Genomic DNA, 9,063 nt, shown 5'->3' with positions numbered 1-9,063 from the left:
CTTCTCTTCGGCCCTTTGAACTTTCCCCGACCACCCACCCCACACCCAGTGTCCGCAGGCTCTGTGACCTTGAATGGTGTTTTGCTTTTTTGCCTGGATGTAATATGGCCTTGGAACACGGGTGGCACTGTGGGTTAAACCACAGAGCCTCTGGGGCTTGCCGATCAGAAAGTCGGCGGTTCGAATCCCCGCAATGGGGTGAGCTCCCATTGCTCAGTCCCAGCTCCTGCCAACCTAGCAGTTCGAAAGCACGTCAAAGTGCAAGTAGATAAATAGGTACCTCTCCAGCAGGAAGGTAAACGGCATTTCCATGCGCTGCTCTGGCTCCCTCGGCCAATAAAGTGAGATGAGCGCCGCAACCCCAGAGTCGGCCACTACTGGATCTAATGGTCAGGGGTCCCTTTACCTTTTAACATGGCCTTAAACTCTATGATTAATGCGTCTCTCTTGTTGAGATGCAGCACAGAGTGGTGTAGAAACTAAATCTGTATGTTGCTCTGCATACAAATTTGTATTTTCGCCTCTGGTGCCATGTGAGCCCTGTAAAATTTCCCCGTGGGAATGAAAAGAGTCCAATTCTACCAGCCCCACCTTAGACAATGTGATAGAAGAAAAGAGTGGAAAAATAGCAATCACCCCTGTAGGATTTCCCACAGTATTAACTTCAGGGTATTTTCCCACCTTACCGCAACCAGCTCTCTCCCTCTGTGTCAAGAGTTTTTTTTTTCCGGTTTTCAGGTGTGTATATATGCACATATTTTAATATTTGTAGTTTAGGATTTTCCAAAGGACTGGAGATAGTCGGGAGAAATGTATTGCTACCAACCCTCACTGAGTCTCCTTTTCATGTGGATTTCCCCACCTGCATTTCCAACATCAAAGGCCTGGAAACGATGCCTTATGAGGAACGGCTAAGGGAGCTGGGCATGTTTAGCCTGGAGAAGAGGAGGTTAAGGGGTGATATGATACCCATGTTCAAATATATAAAAGGATGTCACATAGAGGAGGGAGAAAGGTTGTTTTCTGCTGCTCCAGAGAAGCGGACACGGAGCAATGGATCCAAACTACAAGAAAGAAGATTCCACCTAAACATTAGGAAGAACTTCCTGACAGTAAGAGCTGTTTGACAGTGGAATTTTCTGCCAAGGAGTGTGGTGGAGTCTCCTACTTTGGAGGTCTTTAAGCAGAGGCTTGACAACCATATGTCAGGAGTGCTCTGATGGTGTTTCCTGCTTGGCAGGGGGTTGGACTCAATGGCCCTTGTGGTCTATTCCAACTCTATGATTCTATGATCTTTCAGCACCGTTAACAAAACGGCACTCCTTAGGATCCTTTGAGGGAAGCCATGGCTGTTTCAATTAGCAAGATGCATCTTTAAATGTATAGGGCAGATTGGGGCCTTAATAAGACCACCCCCCCCCCCGCCTTTAACACAAACCCTTCAGTCAATAAGCGTGCAGGCATAACATCAAACTTTTATTATTAGACATCCTTGTTTCTAGAACGGCCCATGCCGTCTTGTGTGGGGCAGGTAATATCGGTCGAGATCCAGACACAAAATGTGCAGAAGTGAAACTGGCAAATTACGCCGCCTCCACGACAAGCTGCCTGCAATAGTCCACAGCTGCTTATATTATCACTTGAGATTACGGAGGAATTATTATGGCAGAGTTCTGAGAGCTCAGTTGACGAGCTGTGGATCTTTCAAGTTCACGAGAGAAAGACGACAGTCGTTTTCATGGCAGGAGACAAAACGGGGAGAAATTCAACCATTTTTAGGGGGTCCAGTGTTTCTCAAACTTGGGTCCCCAGCTGTTATTGGACTACAACTCCCATCATCCCCGGCCACTGGTCTTGCTAGATAGGGATGGTGGGAGTTGTAGTCCCCAAACAGCTGGAGACCCAAGTCTGAGAAACACTAGGTGACAAAATATGTTTTAGAGCACGGGGAGGAATCTGATAATTCCAGATGGGGTGTCTTTGTGGAAGGGGGAAGAAATAAGTCCAAGAAGGGGCATGAATACTGAGGTTTATAAAAATATGCATAGTGTCCCTCAACTGGATGCTTCCCAGATGCTAAACTCCGGCTCCCATCATTCCTGCCCATTGTCCATACTTGCTGTGGCTAATAAGAGTTTGGAGTTTCATTTTTTAGTTGATATAACCTGCCCTTGGACCTTACGGTAAATGGGGGATACGGAATCAAATAAATAGCAACATCTTGTGGCTACCAAGATGGGAAAGGCTGTTGTGAGAGTGGCAGATTTTTGCTCCCTTCCCAAAGGACACTCGAATTTGGGGTCGCCACGGAAATCTGCGGGTGGCAGATTGGCAGTGGAGAAGGGGGAATTCTTTGCTCTCAGTGCATAGCTGACTTACGGGCAAGGGATGCGGCGGTGACCACAGGCTGAAGGTGGCTTTGGAAAAGTGGGTTAGATCCAAACCCCAAGTAGGACAGGCCTATCAACCGATATTCACTATGACAGCAGAATAAAACTCCCTTAGACAGAGGCAGTATACCTCAGGCTTCCAGATGCCAAGAAATACGACCAGCGGGAAGCGGGACTGTGGCCTGTACGCCTGTATGAAAATATCAGAATGCTCGGCTCTGTTTCCAGGCAGCCTCAACAAAGGGTTTGGCAGTACCTAGCAGTTTGGCAGTACCTGGCAGGCCAAAGATTCTGTACCACTGATGTCCATAGGAGCTGATAGGAGGAGCAGCTGAATCTTAAACCAGTACAGTCACACCTTGGGTCCTGAAAGCCCTGGAATGCAGATGTTTTGGCTCCCAAGTGCCGCAAACCCAGAAGTGATTGCTGCGGTTTGCAAACTATTTTTGGAAGTTGAACGTTCAACGGGGCTTCTGTGGCTTCCGACTGACTGCAGGAGCCAATAAGTAGCCACACTTTGGTTTCCGAACGTTTTGGAAGTTGAACGGACTTCTGGAACCGATTGCGTTCGACATCCAAGGTGCGAATGTATTCAGTGCTAGTCCTACTCAAGACTAAACCCACTGAAGTTGACAGGCATGACTAACTTAGCCAATGGTTCCCCACCTCTGCTCTAAACATTTATAGTGGTACCTCTGGATGTGAACGGGATCCGTTCCGGAGCCCTGTTCGCATCCAGAAGCAAACGCAATCCGCGTGCGCGGGTCGCGATTTGCCGCTTCTGTGAATGATGTCATTTTCACCGTCTGCGCATGCGCGAGCAGCGAAACCCGGAAGTAACGCGCTCCGTTACTTCCGGGTCGCCGCAGCGCACAACCCTAAAATACTCATCCCGAAGCTACTTCAACCTGAGATATGACTGTATACCACCACAGCTCCACAGTCGTTTTTTAAAATATTCTGAGCACCTGGGCATTTCCACACAGATTTTCTGATATTTTGCAAAGGTCAGAGGGACTGGAGGGTTGGGGGGGTGTTCGTTTGTCTTCTCTTTCCCCTCCCCACCTCCTGATCCGGCTATGGCCTCTCCCCCCCATGTGTCTTTTTATGCACGGTCAGGTGGGACGTGCGGCTGAAGCTCTTCCCGCAGTCCAAGCACTCGAAGGGCTTCTCCCCCGTGTGGGTTCTCCGGTGTGTGATAAGGTAACCCCGGTCGTTGAAGCTCTTCCCGCACTCGGAGCATTCGAAGGGCTTCTCCCCCGTGTGGGTCCTCTGGTGCGTGACGAGGGAGCCCTTCTGGTTGAAGCCCTTCCCGCAGTCCGCGCACTTGTGGGGCTTCTCGCCCGTGTGGATCTTCTCGTGCCTCAGGCGGTCGGAGCGGTGCGAGAACCACTTCCCGCACTGCGAGCACTCAAAGGGCTTCTCGCCCGTGTGCGTCCTCTCGTGCCCCACGAGGTACGACCTCTGGCTGAAGGTTTTCCCGCAGGCGGAGCACTCGTAGGGCTTCTCGCCCGTGTGGACCCGGCTGTGGCGCACGAGCTGCGAGCTTGTGCAGAAGCTCTTCCCGCAGTCCGAGCACTCGTAGGGCTTCTCTCCCGTGTGCACCCGCTTGTGGCTGATCAGCTGAGAGCTGATGCCAAAGGCTTTCCCGCAGTCGGAACATCCGTAGGGCTTCTCGCCCGTGTGGGTCCTCTGGTGCTTCAAGAGGTTGCCTCGCTCCGTGAAGCTTTTCCCGCAGCTCAAACACTTGTAGGGCTTCTCCCCTGTGTGGACGCGCTTGTGGTTGATGAGGTGGGAGCTGGTAGAGAAGTGCTTCCCGCACTCGGAGCACTCAAACGGCTTCTCCGTGGCAAAGTTTGTCATGGGCACGTTGCCCGGAGGCCCTTCTTCCACCGGGAAAAGCTTCCCGAGGATGACTTCTTCCAAAGATATCCGGGTGGGGCTTCTGCGCTCGGGTCTTTCAGCTGGGAGGACCGCCTCTTCGTTTTCTCCGTCGGACTCATCAACTTGTGGAACGAAAAGAGAGAATCGTGAGATGAGTCAAACTTCAAAGCAGAGAGAGAGAGAGGGGCAGCCAAGACCAAACAAAAGATGATAGTTCTTAACCTGAGGTACTATTTCTGGGTTAGCAGAGTCTGTAACCTGAAGCATCTGTAACCCGAGGTACCACTGTATTACTTATACCCTGCACATCTGGCTGGGCCTCCCCAGCCATCCTGGGCAGCTCCCAACAGAATATTAAAAACAATAAAACATCAAACATTAAAAACTTCCCTAAACAGGTCTGCCTTCAGATGTCTTCTAAAAGTCAGATAGTTGTTTATTTCCTTGACATCTGACGGGAGGGCGTTCCACAGGGCGGGCACCACTACCAAGAATTATTATTATTATTATTAATTATTATGAGCCGTTAAGCCAGCCATGTAGAGACTCATCTGGTATGCATGGCCGTCTCGGGCAAATCACACCCACCTGCTTTGCACCTGGTGCGGGGCACAGCTGAATGCGACCGGCCCTACCAAAACCCCATACAAAGTGCTTTACAAGCAACAACAACAGCTGGTCACCGGGGCTTGCCTAGCGCTGTGCAGAGAAGAAGAAAAACTGTGTGGTCCCATCTGCCCTATACATTTGCAGCAGTAACATACCAATTTAAACAGTCATGGCTTCCCCCAGAGAATCCTGGGAACTGTAGTATGTTAAGGATGCCACGTGTTGCCAGGAGGTTTCTATTCCCCTCACAAAGTTGTAGTTACTGCAGTTCCCTAGCACAAGGGATTACATTGTTAACTGTGAACAGGAACAACGGGGTCTCCTAACAACTCTCAGCTCCCTTATCAAACTACAATTCCCAGGATTCCTTGGGGGAAACTATGACTGTTTAAAGTGGAATTATATGGCTTTCAATGTATGTGTGGGTGTGTAAGAGAGCCTTTTTTAAAAAAAATCTCCTGACATGCAACTATTTGACCTTAGAAGTCTGTCTTCTTTTTTGCTTTAACTTCTCCCGTGCCATTTTCATTTGTTGATACAAGTACAACTTGCAACAGTAAGAACAGATTGCATCCTTGATAAGTTTAACAACCCCATTAATACATGATAATAATTTATTAACCCCTAAAATTAAAAAATTGAGCCTCCAAGAACTACCAATATAAAGATTGTTTTGCGTGAAACAGTATACTTTCTCCTAAAACTGTAAACGCATGTTAGTTAATTGTCCCATGTTTGCTATTCCATGGTCCTCTTAACTTTCACCAATTGTGTTCATACTTGTTTCACCTTCTTTCCTCCATATTTAACCTATAGAGTCCAGCACATTTTGCTTAAAGTGCTCACTTCCCACAGCTTAATATGCCATTCTCTGGTGCGCAGGATTCCCCGCCCGCCCCCACCCATGGCAGTATTTTGCATATAGCATTGTCGCTAGTTGTTGTTTAGTCGTTTAGTCGTGTCCGACTCTTCATGACCCCATGGACCAGAGCACGCCAGGCACTTCTGTCTTCCACTGCCTCCCGCAGTTTAGTCAAACTCATGCTGGTGGCTTCGAGAACACTATCCAACCATCTCGTCCTCTGTCGTCCCCTTCTCCTTGTGCCCTCCATCTTTCCCAACATCAGGGTCTTTTCCAGGGAGTCCTCTCTTCTCATGAGGTGGCCAAAGTATTGGAGCCTCAGCTTCACGATCTGTCCTTCCAGTGAGCACTCAGGGGTGATCTACTAGTCACTGCTAGTACCATATGAAATAACAGATTTTTCTTGTCCTTTAGGTACGTTTTTAAAATAAGCAAGTAACAAAAAAAAATGATCATTTTGAAGCAGATACTGCAAAATACTCCTTACGTTTGCTATAATTTCCCCCCAACACTTGGGTGTCTTTACCTAATAAGGCAGTCTCCCCATCATATTCTTCCGCCTCCTCTGCCTGCTTTTCTTCCTGTGCCTTCTTGGAATCTGAAAGATTCTTCTCTGGGAGCTGAGGCGCCTGGAATGGAGGGAAAAGAAGGAGGAGGCCTGTTATTCTGAATGTTAAGCTGCTACTTTAAACAACGCTTTCTCTGCAGAAATCATTACTAGTCCATGTGCTTACAATACAGCTTTTTCTCACAATTCTCAACATGCCCATGCTTTTAAATATGCTGCAAGCCGCTCTGAGACCTCTGCTGTAACAAGACTGTATTCATAATACATCTCTCGGTATCGCCCAAAGTATCCTTACGTTTTGTGCCTCTCCGTCAGGCTCTTGCCGTCTCAGGAGGAAATCCTCAGCTAGGGCTACCACCTGGGCACAGAGGTCTGGGCCAGAGTCCTTCTCCCAAGTCTGCATTTCTTGGAATGGAATGGTGAAAAGATGCTCCTTTCGTTTATCTGAACTGGGGGGGGGGGGCAAAAAACACAATCCACACTGATATGCACAAATGCACAGGACAAAGATTTCAGTAGCAATCGATATGAAACCTGCAGTTATCTTCCCATCTATATAAATTTATTATTATTATTATTATTATTATTATTATTATTATTATTATTAATTTGTACCCCGCCCATCTGGCTGAGTTTCCCCAGCCACTCTGGGCAGCTTCCAACAGAGATTAAAAATACCTTAAATACATTTAATACGGAGATTAAAAATACATTAAACCATGGCAAAGCTAACCTCGTTCCATTTGTTTATCTTTCTGAACATAATATCAGCATGAGACAAGGTTTAGAGTGCCCATGGCCAGCCAAGTTACTTGGCCACCTGAGAGAGAAAGCACTATGGTTTCTCTCCCCCTGCAAAAGTACAATAATCATTAATTAAAGAACAGTTTGATACATAATTTTATGGTATCACTCCAAAAAAAGGTGGTGCTATGATCCGTCAAACCTCGGAAATACATTTTCCCCAAAAGGTTTCCACAATTTTGGCCACTAGTGTACGTACCTCCCACCTTTCCTCCTGGGACCCCCAAGGCGTCCAACGAGACTCACCCCCTCCTCATTCCTCGCTACAACCCTGCAAGGTATGCTAAGGATGCGTGCATCTAGGACCTGATCCAGCAGAGCGTCTCTTGCACTCTCAAGCCCTGGGGGAGAGGAAGGGGATAAAGAAGGGAGGGGGCTCCCCAATCCTGCAGCCTTTTTTTTGCCCCCCTCCCCAAAGGCTGCTCCTTCCACGCGCCCAGCAGCTCCCCTGGCAGAGATGCCACCAGACTCACGGAGGCCACTTCCTACTTTCCCACGGGTGGGGGGGGAAGGCAGGGGGGAAAAAGAGGAATCCCCTCCCACTTCCGCGTTGCACCTCCCCCATTTCCTGCCTCTCTAGGAACCGCTCTGCTCGCTGCTCTCGTTAACTCTTAAGACCCTAACCCTCCTGCAATGCAGGAATCCTGTCCACAGCCATCCCTGGGTGGGCTCCAACCGCCAACCTTCTTGTTAACAGCCAGACGCCCTGACCCACAGAGGAGCAAAAGGCGGGCATCGTATCCTCCCCCCACCATCACGGTTTACTCAGAAGTAAACCCCACTCCGTCCAGTGGGGCTTACTCACTATGCCGCAGCTGGACATTACGGCTGACTCTATGTAATTTATCTGTGTTTTCATTGGAATTTTTAATTTAAACTTAGAATCGTGGAATTGCAGTGCTGGAAGGAGGGACCCTGATGGTCATCAAGTCCAAACCCCTGCGATGCAGGAATCCCAGAACAGCTTGGGGAAAACTAATAATAATAATAATAATGATAATTTTTTATACCCTGCCCATGTGGCTGGGTTTCCCCAGCCACTCTGGGCGGCTCCCCACAGTATATTAAAAACACGATAAAACATCAAACATTAAAAACTTCCCTTAACAGGGTTGCCTTCATTTTTTTATATATAAATATTTTATTAGGTTTTAACAATAAGAAAATGCAAAAGAAGTACAAAAACAGAAAGAATACAAAATTACAAGATACAATAATACAAACATTGAGCACAAAAAAGAAAGAAAAAGAAAACACATACACAGAAAAAACAAAAATTCCCTTTTTCTTAGTTTCTCATCTTTAGTTAACTTATTTTCCTGACTTCCTCACATCTCCCGTTCTTGTATCCCTTATAAAAATTAGTTCAGCAAATTCATGTCCTATTAGTTTATCTGTTATTTGTCCAAATCATACATTTTAACTTGTTGCTAGTACCCCTGCGGTTCATTTCAATGTCTTCAACATTCAAAAATTTTACAATGTTTCTGTAAATAAATTTTAAATTTTGTCCAATCTTCCTCCACCAGCTCTTCTCCCTGGTCTCGGATTCTGCCAGTCATTTCCGAACCGGGTTGCCTTCATATGTCTTCCAAAACTCCCTTCCTGAAACTCTGGAGAGCTGCTGCCAATCGGTGTAGACAATACTGAGCTAGTTAAGACAGGTTCCTTATCCCTGACAGAAGTCCCTCCAACCTCTGCTTAAAGACTTTCAAGGGAGCGCCTCCCACCTCTCCTGGGAGTCTCCTCCACAGTCAGAAGATTCTTCCTGACGTCTAGTGAGAATCTCCTTTCTTGTTTTTTTAACTGCCTCCTTTTTTCACTTTTGAGTTCCCATCTTCTGTTGTCTGATTTTATTTTTATGCATTTCATCTTCTCACCCGGGGGCTGCTTGTGTGTTTCCCATAGGCACCTGACTGTCCAAGGTGAGGACAGGATGCTGAATG

The 9,063-nt window shown here is 47.4% G+C and overlaps 1 protein-coding gene and 1 long non-coding RNA gene across 4 annotated transcripts; one reads left to right on the top strand and one right to left on the bottom strand.

The window, feature by feature from the left end:
* The first annotated feature begins 1,290 nt into the window (after positions 1-1,290).
* On the top strand, positions 1,291-2,004 carry LOC308581379. Its single transcript, XR_014005032.1, has 2 exons — positions 1,291-1,804; positions 1,923-2,004. It is a non-coding gene; the product is annotated as an uncharacterized lncRNA (long non-coding RNA).
* Positions 2,005-2,655: 651 nt separating this feature from the next.
* Positions 2,656-7,616, bottom strand: LOC308580928 (uncharacterized protein). 3 transcript variants are annotated; one of them, XM_081183238.1, is made up of 5 exons: positions 7,591-7,615; positions 7,360-7,458; positions 6,609-6,762; positions 6,258-6,374; positions 2,656-4,388 (listed from the first exon to the last, which is right to left on the bottom strand). In XM_081183238.1, the coding sequence occupies exons 3-5, from the start codon at positions 6,714-6,716 to the stop codon at positions 3,468-3,470; spliced, it is 1,146 nt and encodes a 381-aa protein (XP_081039364.1). In that variant the 5' UTR covers positions 6,717-6,762; positions 7,360-7,458; positions 7,591-7,615; the 3' UTR covers positions 2,656-3,467. The 3 variants fall into 3 exon arrangements, with proteins under 3 accessions (XP_081039364.1, XP_081039363.1, XP_081039362.1); XM_081183237.1 differs by having other exon boundaries at positions 7,360-7,616; XM_081183236.1 differs by having other exon boundaries at positions 2,656-4,396; positions 6,272-6,374; positions 7,364-7,616.
* Positions 7,617-9,063: the final 1,447 nt, after the last annotated feature.

The sequence above is a fragment of the Podarcis bocagei genome (assembly GCF_964188305.1).
Source record: "Podarcis bocagei genome assembly, chromosome: 2".
NCBI classification, from domain to species: Eukaryota; Metazoa; Chordata; class Lepidosauria; order Squamata; family Lacertidae; genus Podarcis; species Podarcis bocagei.
The sequence above is the reverse complement of the archived record's forward strand: the minus strand, read 5'-3'. Positions and strand labels throughout refer to the sequence as shown.

Coding starts and splice junctions, on each gene's coding strand:
- LOC308580928 (XM_081183236.1), bottom strand. Junction 6,375..6,608: donor CTGACGGAGAGGCACAAAAC/GTAAGGATACTT, acceptor CCTCCATTCCAG/GCGCCTCAGCTCCCAGAGAA. Junction 4,397..6,271: donor TGGGGAGACTGCCTTATTAG/GTAAAGACACCC, acceptor TCGTTCCACAAG/TTGATGAGTCCGACGGAGAA.